Source organism: Tinamus guttatus, unplaced genomic scaffold (genome assembly GCF_059628265.1).
Source record: "Tinamus guttatus ecotype Peru unplaced genomic scaffold, ASM5962826v1 Tinamus_guttatus_pri_ptg000459l, whole genome shotgun sequence".
Taxonomy (NCBI): Eukaryota; Metazoa; Chordata; class Aves; order Tinamiformes; family Tinamidae; genus Tinamus; species Tinamus guttatus.
This window is the reverse complement of record NW_028288993.1, coordinates 9,857,473-9,882,934: the sequence shown is the minus strand read 5'-3', so window position 1 is coordinate 9,882,934 and position 25,462 is coordinate 9,857,473. Positions and strand designations below refer to the sequence as shown.

General features: G+C 47.3%; 1 protein-coding gene across 1 annotated transcript; it reads left to right on the top strand.

The window, feature by feature from the left end:
• The first annotated feature begins 14,156 nt into the window (after positions 1-14,156).
• Positions 14,157-25,421, top strand: RFLNA (refilin A). The gene is made up of 3 exons (XM_010216681.2): positions 14,157-14,416; positions 23,055-23,164; positions 25,010-25,421. The coding sequence occupies exons 1-3, from the start codon at positions 14,228-14,230 to the stop codon at positions 25,341-25,343; spliced, it is 633 nt and encodes a 210-aa protein (XP_010214983.1). The 5' UTR covers positions 14,157-14,227; the 3' UTR covers positions 25,344-25,421.
• Positions 25,422-25,462: the final 41 nt, after the last annotated feature.

The following is a 25,462-nucleotide window of genomic DNA, read 5'->3' as shown; positions in this document are numbered from 1 at the left end:
TATGAACGAGCCAGAGCAATCTGCTACAGTGTGCCGTGTTTGCATGGACAGCATTTCATTCCAGCTGTCAGGAAGTTTGTAACCTCCAGCCCCCTTTCCACAAGGCTGGGAAACATGATCCGATCGCCCCTTTGCAGCTCTCTGCTCGCCCACCTCGGCCCAGGCCTGCTTGCAGTCTGTGTTCACTTGCATGCAGATTTGTTTACGGCCTCTTGTGTCACTCCCAGCCTGCTGCTGGTGGCTCACCCCGCACCACACGGAATAAGCACACGCTGCGGATACGGGGCAGGTCTCCTGTGCAGGGCCGAATGCCCACAGAGCACCTGAGAACCTCCCCTTCACCTTCTGCAGGCAGCGCTGGCTCCCAGCAAGACACGCTGAGTTTGAGGGGTTGATTTCTGCACTAGAAGGTTTGGATCAGACACCTCCTACTCTCTTTACAGCTCCGAGTGTTTTCCTGAGAAAGAGAAAGGGAAGCTTCTGCCCCGAACGAGCTTTCTGCTGGTGTAAAATTTTGAGGAATAAATTATTCGCTCTCATTTATTCTTCCTCCATTGACAGGGGCTGGACGCAGCAGGAATTTACTGTTTCTGCCAGAATAATCTGGTTTGGACATCTTGCATGCCAGCGAGTAATTCATGAAGAGCCTCCCAGCACTGGAGAGGGGTGGGATTTAGAGCAGGATTCATCAAGGTCTTGGGGCTGTCTCATGCCTGGCAGGAGCAGAGCCCTTGACACAGAGTAATGGGGCCCCATTTCTTCTCCTTCTCTGCCCCCAGATGCTGGAGTTTGCTCACCTTCACCCTCAGTGTGGCTGCACTGCAGAGCCCTGGGGAACTGCTGTGTGCCCACAGCAAGGGCTCAGCTATTTGTACTCAATCTGAGAAGCTCAGATGAGCAGCAGAGCTTCTCCCCAGAGCTTCCTGGCAAGCACGGACTTGGAGGAGAAAGAGGGAAAGAAGAAGAAATTTGAAAACAACCTTTTCCCTTTAAGAGGAGTGCACTGGAAACAGCCTTGCCAGCTCTTGCGGCGTAGCCTGCCAGGCAGTAGTACTGCTGTACAGTCCAGGATCAACAAATTACACGTTTGTATTCTCAGCAGGGCCAGCACAATTCCTGCTGCAGCTTAACACCCTCGGACACCGCCACAGCCGCGGGAGCTGCCCTGGGAAGCAGGACAATCATGGAGACCCTCTGAAAAGAACGGCTGCGCTAGCTGGGGCAAACTGTTCTGCTGCGGGTAGAAAACAAAAAATCCAATATCCAGGTGGATGCAAAAAGATGTTTGTGGAACTACTGGAGAGAGTCCAGTGCAGGGCTACAAGGATCATCAGGGGCCTGGAACATCTGCCCTGTGAGGAAAGGCTGAGAGAGCTGGGCCTGTTCAGCCTGGAGAAGAGAAGGTTGAGAGGGGACCTGAGCAGTGTCTAGAAGTACCTCAAGGGAGGCAGTGAGGTGGCCTCTTTTCAGTGGTGGCCACCGACAGAACTAGAGGAAATGGCCAGAAACTGAAGCATCCAAAGTTCTACAGGAACTTAAGGAAAAATTTCTTAACAGTGAGGGTGACAGAGCACTGGAACAGGCTGCCCAGAGAGGTTGTGGAGTCTCCTTCTCTGGAGATCTTCAAACCCGCTTGGACGCAGTGATCCTGCGTATGCAGGGGGGTTGGGCTAGATGACCTCTAAAGGTCCCTTCCAACCTTAACGATTCTATGATTCTGTGTTTAGGAAGGACCAACCAGCTGAACATGCCATGCTTGGAAAGGATTAGCTGCTGGCTTGACCACAGCCAACAACAGCCAACATCAGTGGCTGCACCTCGCTACAGCAGGACGCTGTCAGCAGAGAATGAGAACTGGCACCTGCCACCCTCCCCAGCATCCACAAGCACGTCACCTCCGCGACCAAAAGCCTCAGGTTTCCTCCGCTCTCTCCTCACCATCTCCTCTCTCCGTCTGCCTTCCTATCCTAACATCACACAACCACTTATTCTTCACCCTTTCCTTCCAGGTCTCATATGACGGGCACCCTCCTTCTCCTTGACAATTGCTCTTTTTTTTTTTTTTTTCTCAGAAAAACAACCTCACAGAGAACTGTTGAACCTTGGGAGGGCCCATAGAGCCAAAAACCCTGTCATTTTCTGCACATCCAGTTTTCTAATGAGCCAAAGGATATTCAGATGCACTAGACCATGAAAATTAGCATCAATTAGACTTGAGTATATAGAGTGCAAATGAGAATTACTGTTTGTTTTGAAACCAGACAATGTTGCAGAAAATGTGGCCACTCATAAGATCTCAGCATCAGCAAATGATTGACTTGTACTCAGCTTTCAAGATTCACTAACCAGCAAGCAGTGACAGACACTATTAAGCTCTTGTGGTGGTAGAGATGAACTGAGATGCTGGAAACACTGCTTTTTCTGCACACAGAGCTAGCTTAGATCATTGCCAAGAGCTGGAGCAGGCTCCAGGTAAAATGGTTTAGGCAGGGTAATTACGGTGTGAGATTTGGTGTCAGTATTTGCAGAGCAAGCCCTTCACGCTGCACTGCAAAGGGAATGGGCAGGGTAAATAAGGGGATCATTTTGATGAAGATTTTCTCACTTTGACTCTCCTGTGAGCCTCTCAGGACATGGACAGGATGCAGATTAGCGCAGAAGGCCACTCCAGCAGGAGCCAAAGCAGCTGTCACCATTTTTGTAGCTTTGCTGAAACTTCTGCATCTAAGCTGAGATTTGTAAAAGTGCTTAGGGGCTGGAAATGCCCAGCCCTTCAACACCTCCTTCCCTTGGGCAGCCTGCAGCTACCTGGTGTCTCCAGTTAAGAGTCTCCCAGCTGTGCACCCAGCCCACATCTACTCTAGGCACCTGCAAATTACCTGATGGGCCGGCCAAACAAGAACATAGTGCTACCCATTCCTGGGAGTACGGAGATCAGTGTCCTCTCTCCTCATTCCAGCCACAACTGCCAGCCTCAGCTGGATACATGAAAATCCCATGTGCAGCCATAAATCACAGCATTCTTACCTAAAATCAGGGGCTGCAGCAGACTCAGGCTACACCAGCACTGAAGCCATGCTAGTGCCACTTAAGGCCAGCTGTTCCATATGAATTTCAATAACCAGAGAATGAGCACTAAGCCACAGGGCTGATATTTTGTGTTTTAACTGCCTCTTCTCTATTTCTGGCCCATCATTCTTGTTGGCCCCAAAACTACTGGTGCAGATAAACTGTATCAGAGTGACCTCTCCACTTGCTAGGACAGAGTGACATATTCTAGGAGGTACCACTGCTGCAAGGCTTCATGCGAAGAAAGCCAAATCATCTCCTGAGCCAACATCTTCCATGTGAGCCCTCCGGGATTGATGCTTCACAGGGAAAATTTTTTTAAAGAACTCCTAATATTGAGTCCTCTCCCTGTTTATTTCAGCAAAACCAGAAGATATTCTAGTCACAGAGGCAGACAAATCACCTCATTGTGTCAGTCCTTCCCTCTGCAAGCTCATACCTACATACCATCGTGGTGGTTTAAAAGCTGTGGATGGCTCCAAATCAGGATTTATTTTTAGGCTTCCAGACTGTGTATGTTTCTGCCAAAAGAGCCTAGTCCAAAGTTTATTCAAGTCCGCGATAAAAATGTCTAATGGCGTGAATGACCTTTGGATCAGCTCCAAAGACTATGCACTGATATTAGCCCTGGGACTGGCTGGGGATTCCCTTTGGGAAGACTGCCCAGCAAAGAAGGCAGTTTTCACAAAATAGAAATTTTCAGGGAGAAAAACATCCCAATTTTCAACCCTTTCCTCCCAGAATGAAGAAATAAAAATACGCCTTTTTTTTTTTCAATTAAGAAGTCAAGAAGCAATATTTTCTTCAGGGCCAGTTGGAACAAAATCAGAAAGCTATGTTTTGGTTTGAATGTGTTCAATAAACCATTAAAGTCTCATTTCCCCGTAAGTTCATTGCCTTGCTGGAGCTGTGGTTTAGGTGTCTCACCCTTCCTAGAGGTGGTTTCCTAGAGGATTACAGCCTCGGTGATGCAGAGTGGACTCTAAGGTCTGTGAGACACCATAGGAGCTAAGGACTGTCCCCTGAGAAATAGGAGCATTAAGTTCCTGGCCTAAAGCTGCTGGGAGGAAATTCAGTTCAAGGGGAGGCTGATGTTTAGGGTTGAATGGAGCTGAAGCAAAGCTTTTGGGGTTAATTGAACAAACTAATGAGACACATGTCAATTTGAGAAATGCCAAAACATTTACTTTTGATCAAAAGCTGTCAAATTCTTTGGCATCTGCAAACCAGATATTTTGGGGAATTTTATTCCATGAAAAATTTGGAAATGGCAACATTTCTTCACAGCCAGAAAGAGAAACAAAAGATAAACATTCCTCTGGGACATAAATGATGCTTTTTCTATGCCCTTAATAATTCTAGGACGACAAGCCTCCATTCCACAAGACTCTGCAATCAGTAAGAAAGAAAAAAGGTAAGGAAGAAAAACGTAAGAAGCTAGCTACCTTGTAGCTAAAAAGCCCTGTAGAGTGAGCACCAAATGACTACCCTCTGTCAGCTGCTGTCTGTCCCATATTTCTAGGGTCTTTTCCCAGGATCCTGCAACTGGAAATCCTCCAAGCTGGGCAGACTCAGGAGTTGCCAAGTAATTGAAAAGAGGATTGTTTCAAGTACCGGCTTCCCTGGATGCCCCAAACCACCATGACAAGAACACATCTCTGGGGCATTGTAGGCTCTCTGGGATCTAACTTGACCTTCTTTGGACCACTGTCTTCCCTAGAGTTATTTGTAATTCAAGGGAGGCCAGAACTGGGTCCTGTCTCACCACTCACACCCAGCTGGCAGATTATGAAAGTAAAGCAGCATAGGGAACAAGCACTGGGAAAATCACCTTTTGATCTCATTGGAGGTGGTCCTCAAACCATGCTCGAGAGAACTGGCAGAGGAGACTGAAGAGAAGCTGGGCTGCAGCTGTCTGTGCCGGGGCCGTCCTCAGTTCAGCAGAATATTTTTCTTTCTCTTGATGCCAATTTTGGAAACTTTACAAATACCACACCTAAATAAAATGGAATAAAATAAATGATCCTTTTCAGCCAGCCCACACCCTTCCACCACCCTCCCTAGGAACATCTCAATGCCCAAGTGCTGCAGGGCTCTGTAAGGAAGGGAATGATTGTTAAAAATATCCAGCCTGGGAAAGAGAACAATTTATGCTCCATCTGCAGCAAGGGTGAGGTTTCATTTCATCCTGAGAAGCAAGTGAACAACCTGGTCTCAGAGCCTGTTGTGCAGTCGTCAGTGACTTTGACAGCACACCTTGTAACCTTACAACAGCAGGGATGGAGTCAGGTGTCAGGGAGCAGTGAGCAAGGATCCAGTCTGACATAAAAGCACAAAAAGATAATATGTTGATGCTCTAGGAAGGTATCTTTGTCCTGTGAATGTTCCTGGGTCACAGTGGAGATTGAGGGATAATCCCTGGGGGTCTTAGGCTGGCAAACACAAAAGCTCACCCAATTTCAACAGGTAAAAGGAGCTCTAGATAATTAGCCTCCTTCTCTTAAGGTGGTGCTCAGCCTATGATAAGACTGAGGATGGATGCCACACTAATTAACTGCGCAAAATGTGGTTCAGACCATGACTCTCAGGACAGCATAATGCCACTCACCTCTGGACTGGACCAGGCAATCTGTTAATGTCAATGTCTGGAATACACACTACAACGTGATATTTACAGCACCCTTTTATTATTATTGTTATTTTCTTTTTTAACTGAGGACCAAATGTTTGTGGACTGTGGCAAGAGAGGGACATACATCTGGAAAGTGTCAGATTTAACGCCCGAAGTCATCAGCGCAGGTCAGCTAAAAGTACATGTTTGCTTCCAGCAGCAGCTGTGCAAACTCCTGTTGCTTTGGTTGTGCAGGGCTTATGTAAAGATTCCTCAAAGACAGTGCCCTCTTTGTGAGCCCAGAGCTCTGCTGATCCCTGGCAATTCCAGCCCTGGTTTCAAAAGAAACGGGTCTAAAATGGCACTCCCACCACAAACAGATGTGTTTCAGCCTCTGTCTAAGGCAGCATTCATTTCATCATGAAAAGGAAAACATCATAATTTAGGGTCACACGTCTCTTGCCTGTCAGTCAGGCACTGCCAACTATTTTTACAGCATCCCAGGGTGTTGTGGCAGTCTGGAGAACAAGTGACACACCTTTCCAAGGGCTCTCCAAAATGATGCCACTCAGTGAGAACTTTTGAGCTCCAAGCTTTGGTCTTTTTTTTTTTTTTTTTTTCCTACCTGAAATAAAATATCTTTGTTTAGTGCACTTTTATTTTCCTATTATGCACTCATTTTCTTTGCTTCTCGATACTTCACAGACCTGTCCTGCCAACTGCAAAATATTTATTGTGGGCTCCCTGTTGGAACTTCTCTCACGGTGCTATGGCACATGGGTTCACCAAACACAGCGGGAGAAGAGGCTCCTCCCTACCAGTGACCAGAAACTGAACACCACCATACATATTCTGAGAGAAATCAAATCTCCCTCACTGACTTCAGTAACTTTATTGCCTGTTTTACAACAAGATTGAATATGGCCAATTATTTAACATAATAAACAAAATTATAAATATATACTGTCCAGTAAAACTACTGGGCATCTGAAAGAAGCACAAAAAATACTATAGAAAACAATCCCAAACATCCCTGAATTGTAGCCAGATATTATATTCACAGTGCAAACAAAACTCCTATATATTTACAACTCAGTGGGAGTTTCAATCCTATAGTAGCTTTAGGGTTCAGGGCAGTGCTTATAAAGCTCAACAAGAGTCTTTATATTGACTTTAAAGGAGCTCTGAAGCAAGACTGAAACACACAGCATTTTACCAAGAATTCAAAATGGAAAGAAAGCAAAAAAAAAAAAAATCTGGTAAAGCTCTTACCTTGCTCTCTCTGAAAGCTGAATGCCCGAAGGGGCCGTACTCCTCTGGCTGTGCAGTTTCAACCTGCAGGGTAGAAAGCCCTGCTGAGCCCCTCTGGACAGTGCCCGAGTTCCCTGTGCTGAGAAGTCCCCTAGAAGAGTTCATTACAGTAATTGCAGTAGAGCTAATGCTACCTGATAAAGAAAGTGGTCAAGAAAATGCATGGGAGCAAAATACAGATGATCAATCATCCTTTTTTCTGACACTGTCTTTATGTGGGTTGTTTTCACTGGAAATATACACCTAATAATTGCCTGGATTCCTTGTTTTTTCAACGTCATTCCTACGGTAAATGCCATTAGTTACTGTACCGTGGTGATTTAAAGCTGAAAACCTACTGTGACCTCCACAAAAAGATAGATTAACTTATCTGCTTTAACAAGGAGTTGCTTGAAGCCTTATAGGAAATACTGTATGAGCTTATATTTCGCATGGCCAGTAATTGCTTTTCCTGTTATTTTTCTATTAAAGAAATACAAAAGGAAGTGGGGACTGCATGCATAATGGGGGCTGGGTTGTGGTGCTTTTAATCTGCACGTCATCTATTCAAACTAATTTAGCTGATGACTCCAGTGATCTCAGTCGGGCTGTCAGGGACTGTGACTATACTTGGTCCTAAAACCACCACTCCTAAAACTTTGATGGCAATTCAGCAAATTCAGAAGGTTTTGATTGACCAATCTAGCCCAAGCTGGAGTCTCAAGCCTTGAAGAGCTCTTCCAGACACAGCTGTTACGCAGCTGGATACAGCATGGCCACACACTGCTGCCAGACAGAGGTATGGTCAGTCCCTCTGAGCTCCACAGACACACGGGTCAGTCTGTGTCTGTCTCCGTTTATCAGCAAAATAAAAAAGACAGAGTAGAATCCCAGTGATACGGAGTTATTCTTGGATGGCCTGGGATGGGGAAAGAGCTGTGTGTGAAGGATTTTCTAAGAGCCTGCTGATAAGGATAAACAGAAGGAAAGTGTTTTCTCAGCTCACTGATGTCTAAGAACAAAGTTACCAAGCTCCAGCAGCTCAGAACCTTCAAGACAGCTCAGTTCTGGGCTCCCTTTCTTTCATCAAGAGAGATAATGACATTCTGCAGCAAGGGAATTTCCATTGGATATTAATTTAAAGATGGCAGGCAAAGACTTTTCATTTGACTAGATCCCCAGGACAGACTTTTTCTCCTTTTCTTTCTATTTTGGACTCTCGGCAGTGATGCAGCTCCTGTACAGTGAATTTAATTTGACAATGGATTTGCTTTCCTTGGTTTCCTTCCATAAGCCACAGGTTGGGAGCTACTGCTCTTGGAAGAAGACAGCCTTCCAATTCCCACATCACCGAAAGGTGCACAAATCATTTCTGACATATCTTACCTGATTTAGAGCTGCAGGAAATAGAGCTAAGAGGCTTATGAAGCCATTTCCCCATTGCCCAACATGTGTCACGGCATCACTCCTCGTTCTCAACATGTCACATCTCAGCAGACAGTCAAGAGCTCTGGTTGTCCTTCCAAGTTTTACAAAGGAGCTAAATGGAGCAGATGTCTGGAGAAGAAATGTATCATTGACCATTAAGACGTCACAAGAGGGAATAATGTGTCATAGAATAAAAGAAGCACAACATAAACCACGTAGGCTAGCCCAGAATATGAACTATGAGAGTCCTTATAATAACATGTATGTTTCTGAGTCAGAAATTTCTTCTTTAAGCCGCTCAGTGAGGCTTTACATCTCTCCCCAAGTGCTGCATTTTTAAACCATAACTTAAAAAGTAAAATCTGAAGAAAGCTTTCTTTGAGGAGAGTTATCCTCAATGTTAACCATGTTTCCTCTGTCTCCCTCTTTTTTTCATAGAATCATAGAATCATAGAATGCTTAGGGTTGGAAGGGAGCTCTAGAGATCATCTAGTCCAACCCCCCTGCACACGCAAATGTGTTTTTTAATGCATGAAGTCTTAAACTGGAAAACACTTTGCCTTTTCTAAAGTTTTTGAATTCATCAGGGTAGTTTTTGGCATGTTCTTGTTTTCCTTTGACCTAACTTAGAACAAAAGCATCCTTCCCACTGTGATATTTTTCCCTTGCTTGTCACAAAACTAAGTAGGCTAAAAAAACAGTAGTAGGAAACACAGTGTATATCTAGAAATCAGGGAGTGTAAATATCCCAGCAGAGAGCCACCTACTTCTCTCTGTGAATGGAAACCTAATGTAGAAAGCATGTCAGATGTCTTAGCAGCCTGCATTCCTCCACATGGTCTTTCTTCTGTCCCCATTATGTCTTCTCCAGGCTTTCCCTTCCTCCAACTGCCCCTTTGCAGGGCTTATCATCAGGCTTTAAAACATGTTTTCTAATAGTAGGGACAATGCTTCATCTGCAAATGAAAAAAACAAAAGCTTCTCATGAAGGATGATTTTATTTTTGTTGTTGTTGTTAATGAACAAACAGGGGAGCAGTTCTATGGAACCTCCTACCACTGCCTCCCAAGCAGACAGCCCATTTGGCCTCTACTAGCACTGGACAAAGCTTTAGTTCTTCGTTTTTGATGCCTCATGTAAATCCTGCCCCAGTGCCTCTACGCGCCAGTTTGGTGTGAGAACAGGCCCACTGGGGTTGCAGAGCGCTCCCCGCAAGCGGGCAGGAGGGCCATGCAGAAATCAAATCCACATGACTGTATTTACAGGCAACTAAAAAGAGGGCTGCTCTTCCAAGAAAAACTTTTCCATGTAAAAGAATTCATAATCTCCCCCTTTGACTGTCATTGTTGAAATGATGGCCTTGCAAGCTGGAAACTTAAGACCCTACCGGCGTCTTTTCTGTAAGCTGTGATTTATGAATGGTTTTGCTGTTGATTATCCTCCAAGATTACAGCACAGCAGCCCTGACAGACAAGCAGAGGAAATTTCACAGCATAACGGGCAGGTCTTTTGCTAGGGCAGTGAGGCAGGGAGGTGTGTTTTGCCTCAAGAGCAGTAATATCAGCAAACACCAACAGGACCCAATTAGCAATTGAATAATCTGCGTGTCTGATGACGATTTCCCTGGGCTTTGGACTCTGTACGCACTCTGTAACAGTGTTGGTTTTTTGCCTTGATTATGGCAAAAACTGTGCAGACTGCAGTCGAATGTGAATAGGCAGCATTTGCCACTCCTAACCCTATACATGGTTTTTAAAGATCATCCTACTTGGCTACAGGAGCAAAGTCTCACGTCTTGTCTGGAAGATCTACTGTCTTAATGTCAAGCCCAGAATAATCAAAGGGAATTTGTTTCCTTTGATTTATTGCCAAGACAGCCACTCCTGAACCCCAGGAAAGGAGATTCTATGGCTTTGATTCCCATTTTCTGCTGGACAGTTTGTTCCAGTTCACTGCCATGAGGGAATGTTTATCTGATGAGGATAAAGGGGCAGGTACAACCATGACTTGAGGGAGCTGCACAGCACCCACTGAGCTAATGTGAAAGAAGCAGCAGATACAAACCCTCATGGTAGCTTAGAAAAGCTGCACATCAGGATGCTCCAAGCAGAGTTTTCTCCCAAGAGATCTTTCAGAGACAAATGCCTGTTCCTTCTAGGTTTAATGTGAGGTAGACAACTCCACAAGGCGCCAGGCAAGGTGGACTGGGCCTGATGCACCTAGCTCTTATTCTGTTGTTGCATTTCTCTCACTTAGAGACACTGATGCTTTCAATAGCACTGTCAGGAACACACTGTTGAGAGGAAAGACTGCACCTCTTCAAAGGGAACCAAAGAACGTAGCTACATCCAACTGTAGTCCAAGCCTGTCTTACTGGGACTACTTATGTTGTGGGTGTTCCCAAAGGATCGAGTTCAATGGTGAACCAGAATGGTCATTCCTAACATTCTTCTCATTTTGCCACCCAGCTTGCTTCAGAAAAAGTCCTGATGTAGGTGTTTGTATCCTGTCTCTTTCTTCCCTCACTCTATTTGACTTTCAGGCCTGGCAGCAGTGGAAGGAAATTTAGCATGTGACGCTGACATCCTGCCATGTCTGCGAGGCGGCAGATTCCGAGAGCACTCGGGTCTAGCAGAGAATAGCCAGGGAAATAGAAGGTAGGGGATTCACCAAAGCACCTAGAAGCCTGAACCTTGGGGATTCATGAGAGTAAGGGCTTACTAGCATAATGTTTGAGGCCAGAAAGGGCTGATGGATACTGTATTAAAGCTGTGCAGGAGATATAAACATGGCCAGAATCCAGAGGGAAAGGAGGCAGAGAAAAAGGCCATAGTGGAGAGGTTGTGAGGGGAATCCAAGAACATCACTTTTGGGCACAGTGTGAGACAGGAGTCCCTGGGAGCTTAGCAAGGGGGAGCACTCAAGCACAGGGACAAACCCCCAGCAGTCAACAGAGGGATCTGTCACAACCACACAGTCCTCAGCAGACCCTCTGCTCATTACCTGTCTGGCACACAGCAGTTCTCTGGTCCTCGGCAGCTCCACGCTCCTGCAGCTCCCAGCCAAACACAGTTCTTCCATCATGTCAGGACTGGGCCTGGAATCATTAACAAAATGGGGAAGTGAAGGAAAGTTGGAGAGTCTGTGAGAACTCTGTGGCTTTCATAAAGATCACTTTAATGAGCAGCATCAGAAATGCAGCTCTGACGGAGAGCGACTCGCAGCAGATGTAGCCCTGCAGGAAGCTTCCCTAGCTTTCTGCTGCTTGCCCCCTTAATTACTCTTGTTTTGTGCTAGAGTTATTCCTTCAGGATTAGTGCTGGTAGTGGATGCCACTGTGCCACAGTCCATGCTGCCTTCAGGCACTGCTGCCCTTGTACCGCTGTATTCTCACATGTTGGCTGCACTCTGCTACTTCAGATTTCCCTCTAGACTTTTCCTTCCTCCTTGTTCCACCATGGCTAATTCAACCTACCCAGCATATACCTCTGTCTGCACTCTGTATTCTTCACCGACTTTCTGTTTAGCCAGATATTCACTGGCCAAGAGCTGGACCCTGTGGCTCCTGTTCTGCCCCAAGAACAAGTCATTCCTATTGCAGCCGTCAGGGCAAGAGGCTTTTCTTACTACTTGCCCACCCTGAACTTTATGCAGGACAGAGCCATCTTAGGCAAACTACCCAAGGCTAACTCTAAACAGCCAAATAACAACACACCTCCACCCCAGTATGTGCACACACATGCCTGCACATCCCTGGGTATTTTAGTCAGTCACAAGTGAAATCAATATCCTTACAAATCCTTAGGGCTGCTCAGCAGTTCCCAGCTTTCCACTCTTTAGAGCTTCATAAACCCTAAGCCATGAACACACATTTCCATGCTGAACATGTGTATTGGGCTGAAATTTACCTTAAAAAAAAATATGTTCTTAGCTTCAGAAAAATGGAACTGTAGTCTCTCAAAACAAGATTTGGAAAAAATACATTTCCTCCCCACCCAAGCTAAAGTATATCTCCATAGGAGGAAAGAATACCATGCTCACCCCTGTCTAGGGTCCAAGTCCTTTTCCAAGCTAGTCTTTTTTTTCTTGCAGAAAAGCAGTTTTGAAGACACCTCCTCCTCTTGCAGATACCGTCTCACCGCTTCAGGACAGGGGCAGGGGAACTGCTGGGTTGAATGACTGCAGTTCACAACATTAGCTGGCCTGGGAATCCCATTACGTGATAGGTACCAAGCCAGGGCTTAATTTATGGAAAATTTGACCTTCGGTCCCCTCTGACATTTGCCGATCAGCTGTAGCTGTGTGAGACTTGCACGCCCGGGCTCTACCCAGCCTGTGTGGCGGCGGGAGCTGAGGAGCGGGTCAGAGGTAGGAATTCACTGAGGTTCTTGTGTGGGCTGCTCAGTGGCTCTTTGACATTTATAAATCAGCGCCATTCTTCTGCACAGCAGTGTGGACAAATTGCTTCAGTTATTCCGAGACAGGCCCCTCGCTGCAGTCAAAGGTGGAGCTGGGCATCCTCCAGCTCTTTATTTTTGACCTGAGTGAGGAAAGAAAAAGCCTCCACAAATGCAAGTCCACCTGGCACCACACAGTGCCTGGCTCCCTCGAGAGAATGGGGTCAGGATCCAAGTCCACGTCCAAGTATTTTGTGCCATCCTTGCTCAGCATGAAAGCCTTCAGCACGCCGTGCTGTGACAGACCCTCACATTTTAATCAGTCCCTGGAGGAGACACTGGCTTGTGCTCATCAGAGCTGATATCAGGGCAGTGCAAGTAGCCATGGTTGCGTTCTGCCCAGTGTTGGGCCAGCAGCTTGGACCCAGAGGAAGCCGCTGGTTCGGTTTTGGCAGAGCTTCCTGTGGAAAACCGGCTGCGGTGACTAAAGCTCTGCCCCACGTTTCTCAGGGTCTGGAGTCCATGGAAAGGCAAAGTGTGACAAGAAAAACACAACCAGGGCACAGAAATGAGGACACGAGCCAGGCTCTGCGTGGCACAAATCCGTGTTGGCTTCGGCAAGCCCAAACCATCTAATGTTCTCCAATGCCCCATTTATGTGGGCTCCCTCCTTGGCTCCCCCTGCTCCTGTGGGGCATTGGGGAGGCCTCCCATTTCAACCACGGCCCCGAAGCCACAGTGGCCATTGCCCCGGTGTCACAGAGCCAGGGACAGCATGAGGATGGCCGGGAGGGCACAGGCCAGCCCACAGCGCCGTCCTGGCCAAAGTGCTCTGGAGCTGGCAAGCAGGGGGATCTCCACGAGCCTCCATGCCACCACAGCCCCTTCGTACTGAGGGAAAAACTGCTTGTGGAAAGGGAGGAGAGCAGGGAAAGAATCAAGACAGAATCAGAGGAAGGGAAAAAAATCAGCCAAAACTGAGGGAAAACCCAGACAAGCCGAGGGCAGCGCAGCCCCCGGGCCCCGCTCCGAGGGCGCCGCGCCGCGCGGAGGTTGCCTCAGGTCTCGGCGCGCAAAGGCGCCCGCCAAGAAACAGCCTGGGCCGGGGCAGAGCTGGGGGGCCGGGGGAAGGGGAGGGCGCTGCCCGGCTCCCCTCCCACCCTCGCAGCATAAATAGGGAAGGAAGGGAGGAAGGCGGGCGGGCGGCTGGACGGCGGCGGCGTGTGGAGCAGCGCGGCCCGCTCGGCCCCGCCGCGTCCCCCCGGGGCACCGGGCCCTCCTTCCCCGCCTCATGCTGGCGCCCCCGCCTCGGCCGGGCGGCGGGAGGCGGCCGGCGGGGCTGCCCCGCGGCGCCTCTCCCCCTTCCCCGCCGGCGCGGCGGGAGGCGCTGGAGGATTTTCTCCCGCTGCGGCCCCCTCGCTGCCCCCCAGACATGGTCGGTCACCTCCAGCTGCAAGGGATGGACGAGAGCCTCAAGGAGAAGAGCCGGGAAGGCTTGTTGGACAGCCCGGACTCGGGGCTGCCCCCCAGCCCCAGCCCCCCTTTCTACTCCCTCTCACCCAGCGGCGGTGGCAGCGCAGACCCTCCGGGGCAGCGGCGAGAGGCCAAGGATGGCAAAGTGGTAAGAGCCAGAGCTGGGGCGCTTAGTGCCCTGGAGCCACGTCCCTCCTGGGTGTCCCGGCACGGCCCTTGGCTCGGGATGCCTGGGGACAGAGCGTTCGGTTGACACTCACAGACGCGTTGGCCAGTTGCTTGGGTGCATCCGAATTGATGGTGCAGGAGCCCAGCCAGCTCTGGGACATGCTCCGGTGCCAACCTTGAGAGGTGGAGGGTGTCACAGCTGGTCAGGGCACCGCGCTGCCCAGCACATGCAGGTCACGGCTGCATCTGTCCAGCTCCAGCTTGCAGCCGCATTCAGCTCTGCTCCTCTGTCCCACGGCTGCCTGCTGGCCATGAGGATGAAGCCGTGTTGCTGGATGGAGCTTTGCAGCTAGGGATGAGAAACACCTGGCTATTCAGGGCGCAGCACCCATATTTTTCCCCGGTGGGGGTTGTTTTGGAGGTGCAGTTGGGGGAGGTTGTGTGTGGCTGCTCTGGCTGTAATGCAGTTTGGTGGCAGGAGTCTCTGTGCGGGTCTTGCACTGAGTGGGGACAGGACACTGGTTTGCAAGATCCCAGGGCTGGTACGAAGGGTTTGAGTGAGCCTGTCAGTGAAAGAGTTGACTGCAGAACAGGATTTGGGTAGATTTATTTCAGCTATTATTCTGCTCTGTTTTGTTTATTTCCATCCTTGAGCTATAAAAGCCACTTTTTAAACACAAAATGCACAGCATAAGCCATGGTGGCAGAGGCTTCCAAAGGATGATGAAAGCACTTCTAGGGGATTCATATTTATTTTCTAAGGCAAATCAAAGACACTTGTAGGTGTATTCCAGAGTTAATTGGCTTCTCTACAGAATAAAAACTGTCTGCAACAAGTCTTTCCCTGGGAAATAGTTGTATACCTCTGGATTGACTGACAACTCCAAGACTTTTTCCTGGTAGAGACATTTTTGCAATGACTTCTCACACCCTTCATTTACTTTCTCAAATATTAAGGTTATTTTAGCATGTTATTGAAAACCGCCTTTCATTTCCCAATAGGCCAAAACCTCCACACACAAAATGAGTGCTCCTCACCAGACTAAGGTGCTTAGGGCATGCAGTGTTAATTGCAAAAATGAAATTTCAAACCTGCTACCCTTGAGGTTCCAGATAGAGGGTCCCACCTGCAGATGCCTCTGTACATGTGCCATTTTAATGGGACCATTTGTGCACCCACATGCATCTGGTTTGGCAGGTTGAGGCATTTGCTGTTTATCTGCAAAATGAAATATCACAGGAAGGTGAATGAAGTCTTGGTGGACCACAAAATGCCCCATAGTGGGAATATGACAGCCTCTGTTCCCCTCAGGAGCCTGCCACCACTCCTCCTCTGAGAGCTCTTACCTATTGAAGATGAGGTAACATAGCTAAAGCCCATGCCAGCTCTTGGGCTGCCACAACTGAAAATTGTAGTGCCTGACTACTATAGCAAAGAGTTGTGACATGTCTAGCAAAATTACTTTTTCCAGTTATTTATTTTGATCACAAATGAACTTTTTAGACATTTCAGAGGAGCTCGCTTTGTAACTGCTTCCAATTTGATTGCATTATATGGAGTGGTGGGGAACTGTGTGCTGTAACTCTGGCTGCTTGGCATACTGCAGAATAATGAAATAAATAGGAATTTTCATTCTAATTCACTATATAGTGTTTCACTTCATTTCCACCATGCAAATATTGTGCTCACAGCTGTTACTACTAAAGCAGCAAGAAAAATATGAGAACTCTACTTGCTTTGCTCTCCTAAATTTCAATGTCTAATTAGTTTTAATCTTACTGTTTAAGGGATCTATGAGCAATTACAATCTGCAATTGCGCTGCTGCTTAACTCTACTACTCTGCCCTTCCTCAGAGCATGCAGAACTGGCAAACCAATAATTGCAGCTATTTGCAAACCAAGACTTGCTGTTTTTTTTTAGTTGCCTATTATATTAGCATTTGTTTTGCTTAGAAACATGACAGAGCCAGGAATGCAGTCTGCATTCTTCTGTAGTACTATAAAACATATAAGCTCAGTCACTAATGGCCAAAAATCTAGTATGCAGGGTTCCAATAAATTGCTGTCAGGTGAAAAAAACATTCCAAGTATGTGGGAAGCTTTTCATGCTATTCCTTGCTGCAGACCTCAAAAACGCCAGTCTGAACCCAGTTGTGTTCTTTTGCAGTCAGCTAGTTTGCTCTAACTTTACAAATATGTTGAAGAATCTTTCTGATCTGGGACTGCCCTTCCCATACCGACTGCAATGAGATGGCATGCCCTTATTGAAGGCTTTCTTGTGTGTAAAATCCATGCTCCCCCTGCTTCGTGTGATTAACTGTGACTCTGAAAAAGTAAACTCTTTTCTCTTTAATAAGCACAGCTTTGTTTCAAAGACAATGCCCCATTTATTCACATTTAACCAGCCAATTTGGCTACAGCTTTGGGATCCAAGAAAATATGAAAGGCAATTTAGGGCCAGAGTCATAAATACCACAAGTTCAACACCATTTAGAGACTTTTTTTTTTTTTTTTTTTTGCATTTTACTTGCATTTCAGGAGAAATTGGCTTTTATTTTCTTCAAATAAAGCCTGTGTAGGGGGATTTGTCAGTTCTTTTGTGCTTAAATGCAAATATCCTAAGGAAAATAAAAGGTGACTTTTGCCTTTTAACTTTGAAACACAGCTGAACTGATTCTTAAGCACTCAAGACTTGCTTTAGTGAATTCTCTAGGCTTTGTGTGTAATTCTGGGCCAAAAGGAACACGCACACAAAGTGCGTCTTGCTATTAGTGCTCGCAAAGAAGCAGTTGCTAGAAAAGCTGGGAATTAAATTTCACATCAAGGGAGCTAGATCTGGTGAGAGATTTTTTTTTTTTTTTCCCCTCCACTGTTTCTGTCTTGACATATGGTTATAAGCTAGAAGGACCCAATTTTGAGCTCATTACTGTTGCATTTAGCATCACTCAATTAATATTAAAGGAGATGAGATTGTGTTCAGCTACTGAACTATGTATCATGCCTTCCTTGAAGCAGCAGACTTGTTTCCCAACACTGTTGCCACAAGTTTTTTTCATCAAAATACTAAATATTTGTGCATTCCCCCACCACACTGAGCACTGACCTCTGTAAGACTCTGTCCTGGAGCCTCCTCCATCAGATGAATGCTCCCACTTGGGGTATTCTACTTACATTCAGCTGCTGTGTTTGACCACAGTGTCATGCTAGAATGGGCCTTGTGTGGTGGGAGGAGATGGCAGCTTCATCTCAAGTGCAAAGGATGGAGAGAGCAGGGTACCTTGCTCCTCTACACAGCCTTTGCTGGCATGGCTCCAACCACAAGGTCCAGGTCCACGTGTGTACCAGTTCTGATGGATTTATGGGTGGTATTAAAAAACATCTTGTTCCTGACATGCTGCCATGGATCTCCATCACTGCTGGACCTGCCAACACCTATGATGAAAGCAAAGATGGGAAAAATGCTCAGCACCCCCAACCTGACCCAGCTTGTAGCCCTTGCACAATGCAGGAACCCCGACTCCCGGCCCACCTGCATTCCAGCAGCTGTGGAAAAGGCCACATGCAGAGAGAAGGAATGAGGACTGGCTGAGGGCTTCACCTCCCCTGCAGACCATGACACACATCCCATCCAGGCACCAGGCTCTACTTCCTCCGCAGGTCAGCCTGACCCTGGCTGGTTCCAGGGGTTTGTGCTGTGGTTAGTGGCTTGGTCTTGGCAATCAGAGGAAGGGGGTTCAAACCCACACAGAGCAAGGCCCTCTGCAAAGGGGAGGCCACAGCACTGCTTGCTGCCTGGCAGAAGTTTGCCCAGGAACTGGTGTGCCAGAGAATGGGCTGCAGGATCCCAGCCACCAGCTCTTTGTGAGCAACTCCTTGGCATTTCAGCGCCAGAGATAAAAACTTCCACTGTTGGCATGGTGTGTTTTGCCCCAAAGGATCCCCAAATGCTGAGAAAATGAAATACAAGTGGATGGATCTTCAGTGCCTATGTTATCTGTGGAATTAGTAGAGACATGGTGGTGTAAGTGCACACATAACTGGTGTGCTTGCCTTTGCATGGTCTTGGAGATGGACAGGCAGGTAATCCTGGTTCAGGGGGCATTCCTGATAAAGGCAAATAGGGAAACAGTTACAGGAACGACATATCTACTCTAAAAGGGTGACATTATCTAGGGTGGTTTTTCCAGCTGCTTCACCTCCACTGCATCCCTACGCAGGCCTCCAGGCAGGAGGGAGATAACTCTTTGAAATGAGAAAGCCCTGCTTTCTACCTAAGATCACATTCACTGTTATCACTTTCAAATTAAATTCCATCCGGTGCTAGTATAAATTACTTGTAAAGTGTAATATGTGAAGATATTGGAAAAACAAATGGTCTGTTAAACAAATATTTCTTATCAACTAGAGTGGAAAATGTAGATGTATATCAAGTAACTCAGCCAGATCTTTCATTATAGCTGTAAATAACAGCTGATTAAAGTGACATTTTCATAGGCCTGACATGTTTCCATAGCAGGGAAATGTGGTGAGAGATTTGCGTATGTGCTAGCTAAGTTAGAAGCTGGATGTCAGGAGAGCTGTATCCTCTTTGTAGACTTGGGCAAACCATTTCCCCCTACAGCCCCTAGGAATCTAAAGCCACAGCCTTTTAGCACCCTCAACGATTTCTGTAGCAAGAGAAGTTGGTCAGTTCTGGCTCTCTTTGCTCTCTGGGGAAAAATTTGGAGGGGGAGATTTCTTTTTCTTTACAAGTCGCCTCAAGGCCCTTTCTTTTTTGAGGCTTTGCTGCCTGAAATTTGGATTTATGGAAACACAAGGTACTGCAAGCCACTTCCATGACTTTTTTTGCCTTAACTTTATGTACCAATTGGTGGATCTCCCTTCTTTCTTTTAAAATGCCCTCAATAAAAAGCATCTTAACCGTGCAAAACCCAAAGTCCAAGTCTGAATGATTATTAGGAATAAAAAGGGTGTTATTCTTTCCATTGCATGATTTTTGCCGTCATTCAGAACTCTGAGGTCTAAAAACCCCCTGAGAACCAACCACAAAAGTGTCACACCTGGCACAAATGAAGCAGTGACAGAACTGAAGGGCACACGTCCACCTGAGAGCGAGGAGACCCCCATAGTACTTATGTCAGCATCAAGGACATGCTGCTAGTGGCAGTAGGTTGAGTACCTGTTCAGTGGCCTATTTTATGGGTGTTTATCTATACACTATGTGAAAAAAAGCAGAGCTTAGCTGCCCAGGCCTTTACATGCCTGAAAGGTATCAGAGTTAAGACAGAGGGAAAAATGCAGCCAAACAAGAAATCACCTCAACTTTTTTTTTTTTTTAAATAATATTTTAACCCTCTGCTGGTTGAGACAATTTATGTACCAGAAAAGAAAATGCTGATAAGTTTCCTGCTTAATTCTGCTCCCCCGCCTTGGTTTTGAGGACATAATGTGCACTTTTGGGACTTCCTTTAATGTCCAGTGAGAGCCCCTTGCTATTCCCTTGGTTTTTGCAGAGCTGCCGAGCGTGGTGGAAGTTACCCAGTTGCGTGTGGAGCCTCTGGTAAATGGCAACACAGCTCCAGTCTACAGGGAACAGATGAGTTAGACCCCAGTTACAGCCTTTCACACCTTAGGGTTTGTTCTTTGCATAGATGGACCCCAGCTGGGGGTCACTTGTGTGCAGGCTGCTCTAAGGACACTCGGATTCCTCCTGTTCACCACAAGGGACCTGCAGAAGTGTCCCCCAAGCTCTGCTCCTGACCCATCTGCGCTGCAGGACGATGAAGGAACTGACCTTATGTGAGAGTGTCCGGAGATCGCCAAGTGGTCACTGGAAACAAGCCAAGGATCATCCTTTTCTGTAGGAAATTCAGCACTCAAGTGTTTCTCTTCTCTCTGCCACCCCTGTCAAGAAAAAGTCACTTTTTATTTGTCAGAGGCAGAGTTTTTTGGCTCTGTTTTTGTCTTGAAACAGATTGGAAGGAGCTGCTGTCAAACTTTTGCCAAAAAGCCAGTTTTTGGCAGGTGCCAACCGTAGAACAATTCAGCCCCAAAGAGGAAATTTCATAGAGCTCATATCCCCTGTTCTCTGCTTCCCAAGTGCAGATGGGATTCAGGAACAGGCATGTCAGAACTGGGAGCAAAACAAACCTCATCTGAAGATCCTGTCCAGCGCTGCTCTGCAGGACCCAGGCTCACTGTTTAGTGACCCTTTCCCTCTGCAAGGAATTTCATTTCATTTGGTGAGCAGTCCACAGTGTGTTATGGAACATCTCTAGTCTTAGACTGTGCTTTGTAGGCTACATACCTCTTTCATGTGCAGAATTCCCACCTTGTAGCATGATACTACTCATGGTAGATAAGTGTGAATCCATAAGAGCCTCGAGCATGTGCAGAAGGTGCTGACTTTGGCTTGCCAATCTCTACTGTTGTCCCAGCTTTCTAACTTGTTCAATACAATCCTGCAGATCTGAAGCTGATGCCAGTTTGCCTGTCTACCTAGAAAATGCATTACTGGCTTTTTTTTTTTTTTTTAAAAAAAAAAACAGCACTACTTTGTACTGAGAGTTTGAAGCTGGTTAGGTTGGTGGGGGCGCAATCCAAATAATTCCTGGGGCAGCCTGGAGACACAAAGCGCGGGTTCAGTAGGATCGCGATTCCGACATGTAGCTGAAATAGCAGTTGCAAAAGTCCTTTGCAATGGGAAGTCACAACCACTGCCTGTTTGCACATTGCTCTTGCGAAAGCTGGCCCTCCACTTGGCTATGCATTACTAGAGCTGGACTATTGCTTTAGACATTCTTCTTTTCCACTGTTTAGTCTGTAAAAATAGGACATTCAGATATTTTCCAGTAAGAGCCATAAGGCTATTCATACCTTTAGGTCTGCTCTTCATGTTATGACTGAAGTCCACCTTTCTGCCCTGTGCGAATGCAATATTTGCTCTGGGAAAGCTGGAAACACCTTTGCCGAGCTGGCCTGACCTTTGCAAAGAGAGGAGCATGGAGAGGATTTTCCTGCCTTCTCCACAAACAAGAGCAAAACCTACAGCCTTTTGGACAAGTCCTTTCCTTAAGTGGGCACAGTGTAAAGAGAGAGCAGATTCTCACCTGGAGTTTTGATTATGTCAAATATGTCCATAGGAATATTAAAACACCACCACCACCCTCTTAGTACTAAGCTGCTACTGGATAATCTGGAAGCATTTTCTACATCTGGCCTTATCTGAGCAGCATTTTGAAAAATTCAGCACTGGATTATTTCAGCCTAGTTTCCTATGGAAAAGGGGCCTGTGTGATCAGTCATGACCCTGCCTGGGCAGGGAATGTGTGTTGTCTGGCTGTCTTGCTGGGTGTTTCTCCTCATCTTCCCTGGGAACTTGTGAACCCAGTGACTCTTCTCAGCTAGACTGGAGGAATGGAGGTCTCGGATGATTGACTTCCTGCTCTTTTGCATCAGGAAAAGCAGGAAAAACATCCCCTGCAGAAGGGGACACATTGCCAGCCTTTCTTCCTTCATTAGTTAAAGCAATCTGCATCATTCTGCAGATGAACCTCCCCAGGCCGTGGCTGCCCAAGCCCACGCACCCATGCTGCACCCAAGCAATGTCTCCTCATGCACAAGATGCCTTCAGAAGGAGTTTGGGCCATATGTAGCCTGTTAAAAACTTGAGTTCTGCACCCTTGTGAACTGTCTGGCCTGTCTAATCTAAACAACTCATATTTCAGAAGCAAAGAGCTTTATTTATGACCAGAAATGCTGCTCCCTGCCCTTCCCTGTCAGGAATGTTGAAAGAAACCCAGGAATGAATTTAGCCTTTTGGCTGGTGTTTGGAAGTGAGGGTGAGCATATCTTAACTTTTTATTTTTTTCTTCCCCTCTCCTTCTTCCCCAGACCTATGCAAATACTGTGGTTTGGAGGCAGGGCAAGCAAAGGAACAGAAATATTTGATGAAAAGAGGGCTTGTCCATTTTACTCATTGTTACTCAGTTCAACATAGTAGTAAAATACTGGGACATTTCAGTATGGAAAGACTTAAGCAGCTTTGTGCCTTTGGGACACAATTTAAGGACTTGGAGAATTCAGATGAAGCAGCAACATTTTTTGTCTTGCCCTGAGGCAGGAAGCCCAAGCCACTAGAGCAAAGCAGAGCTCAGCAATGTGAGCTCCTGCTGTTGAATAGGTCAGCACAGCCCTGCCCATTAACACCAGCCCAGGGCAGGACTGGGGAGCACGGCTGGGACATGCAGGACATCCCTGGCACCTCTTGCCAAGCCCTGGCAGTAGGAACAGGACCACAGCTCCAGCATCACTCCTTCACCCCAGCCAGAATCGAATCACAGAGGCAGCACAAGCCAATTTCTCGGTACCCTCAGCTACTTTCAGTGCATCTCATCAGCCCTGAGGTAGCCTAAGAACTGGGAAACTATAGAAAATCGGCTGTGGTTCTGGTACATGCAGATGCAGAAGCTGCATCATGCAAAGTGGAAAAACAGCAAGGACTTTTCAGCCACCTGGAGACCTTTTCAACCCCATGCAATCTGTGCCAGCAGCACTGTGTGAGCCACATTAGCCTCCTGTTATGTCCTAACATTCCCTGTGCTCTTCTTCCCCACAGATGCCTTACCTGCTCCTGAACCCATCCATGACAGAGATGAGGCCTCGAATGTATCCTGTGTTTTTTGGAGAAAGCATTGAGGTCAGCCCCGAGCCCATGCAGGAAATTAGGTACAGACGGGATTGGGGGAAAAGAGAGGGGGCATGGGGAATTTCTGTCCTTTTCCATCTGAAAAAAAAAAAAAAAAGTGGAGGGAGGGGGCACAAGAAAATAAAGTGTTTACAAATGGGAATCACCATTATTTCAGTGGAAAGGAAGGGACTGATAGATGGGAAGACAATACTGCAAATAAAAGACACAGACAGGAGCAGAGATGAGAAGAGGCAAGGACTAGGGGAAGCTATGGAGGAAAGGCAGCTTCCCTTTAAAGGCCAGATCAAAGCCAAAGCTATCAGAGAAAACCGTTACCACCTGTAGCCTGATGACTTGATGGCCTACACCTGTCTTTGTCCTGTTCTGTGCTGACTTGTGTCCTCAGAAGAAGCAACACTGTTATTGTTGGCACCTGTTTTATTAGCAATTGCAACACAGGCCAACATTAGACTAGCTCCAGAGTCAGAATTATCTGCTCCTCAGGAGGTGGCCCCTCAAGTCAGCATTTGAGATGTCCTGACCTCCTGCAGGGCTGGAGGGTATGGCCTGTGGAAAGATGTTGGTCTGTTGCTCTTCCCTGTTTCTGCTGCTGGTGTGGAACGTGCACCCGGAGCGGAGCACAGTTACACACAGCCCGGGGCATGAGCAGTGGAAAGAGTGTGAATGTGGTTCCCACTCCCTCCTCCTCTGGGAAATGCACCCCAGTAAATCCCTGCTTGCTGAGGAACTGCCGGCAGGCAGGTTTTATGGTGATTACAGCGGAGTCGTGTTTTATGTGCGCTGAATGACTTGCTTACACCCTAGCTGTGCAAAATACATTAGAGCAGCTCGGATTACACGCAGAGCACACGCAGTCCACCCCGCTCGGGTGAAGGTAATGACAAGCACACACCCAGCTTTTAATCTTTGTTATGTGGAGCTGCACGTTCCTTGGCTGCTGATTGCCAGATGAGGGTTTGGGGAGCAGAGAACCCACAGTTTGTGACTTACACAACAACTGTCACAACTGTTAACATTGCTGCTTCCTCAGGTCCCATGGCTTGGATTTTGACAGTCATGGCACACAATATCTCCTGATTTTGTCTGTTATATGACCATTACCTGGATTTTCTGTAGGCCTCAACCAGCACCTTCGCCTTCCTCTCCCAGCATCTTTAATTTTGTCTAGCTTGTGCTTCTCTTGTGCTCTGGTGGCACAACAGTGTAAAGAAAAAGAGACAATCCCACAGCCTTAGCAACTCTCCAGATGTCCCAAAACCGTGATTGTGCCACTGTGACAACCATCTTGGTAGCATTATTCTCCTGCCACACTAGGGCTTGCATGGACAGCAAGGACTGTGAAAGCAGGAGCAAACTCACCGTGCTGGCAAGTAGGTTCCCTTGCCTTCAGTGTGACAGTCCGTGCCCGTAGGCCACCAGCAGGGTCTCTTCAGCCTGACCACTGGTGCAGTGTCATCTTCCAGGCCTAGCACTAGTAGTAGGGAGCATGGTGAGACCTACCACAAGTCACTGTCCAGTGGACCTTGGTTCCACAGGGGCACGCAGCATTTTAAGTGGATGTTGCTTGGCTGGGCCTGTTAAAAATGCATGCACCAACACTTGGTCAAGAATGTGCTTGGGGCTTCATGCTCTTGCTGTGGAGTCCATAGATGAACATCCATTCCTCAGCCTCTGGCCTTGCCCCAGCTGCGAGGCTTCTGTCCTGGTGTCTGCAGACTTCAGATACACCAGGACGGGTACCCAGCTCTTCGCTCAGACCCAACAGTAGGTTGTGACAAAAGTTGCTAATCTCACAGGGTCAGAGCCCTACCCCTCTGTTTGCTGCCTGAGCCCCATTGCTGATGCCTTGGTGTTCTCTGCAGGTGCAACTCGGAGGTGAAGTATGACTCCGAGAAGCACTACCGGGATGACATCTTCTACAGCCCCATCCCCACTGTCACCACCTACAGCGAGACGGTCATCGCCGCCCCCAATTGCACCTGGCGGAACTACAAGTCCCAGCTGATTTTCGAGCCTCGCCAAAAGCCGCTGAGGTTCCAGAGCACGACCATAATTTTTCCTAAACGCGCCAAGAACATTTACAGGACCACCCTCAACTACAGCTTAGGCTCTGCCAAACGCTGGTTTGCTTCCAGTGTGCAGCTGGAACTGTGTGAGGAAACCAGCCCCTGCGTCATGTACAGCGAGACCCTCTGATCCACGCTGCTGCTGGCGACTTGGTGACCTCGAGGACACTGTGGCCTTTGCTGGGTCTCTGGCTGGGCCCTTACTGGTGGCAACTGAGTATTAGTGGCTAGAGAACGTGTCATCTTGGG

Excerpts from the sequence above, each read along its gene's own strand:
- RFLNA (XM_010216681.2), top strand. The coding sequence starts at position 14,228 with ATGGTCGGTCACCTCCAGCTGCAAGGGATGGACGAGAGCCTCAAGGAG. Across the intron at positions 14,417-23,054 it reads AGGCCAAGGATGGCAAAGTG|ATGCCTTACCTGCTCCTGAA; the intron begins GTAAGAGCCAGA and ends TCTTCCCCACAG. Across the intron at positions 23,165-25,009 it reads GAGCCCATGCAGGAAATTAG|GTGCAACTCGGAGGTGAAGT; the intron begins GTACAGACGGGA and ends TGTTCTCTGCAG.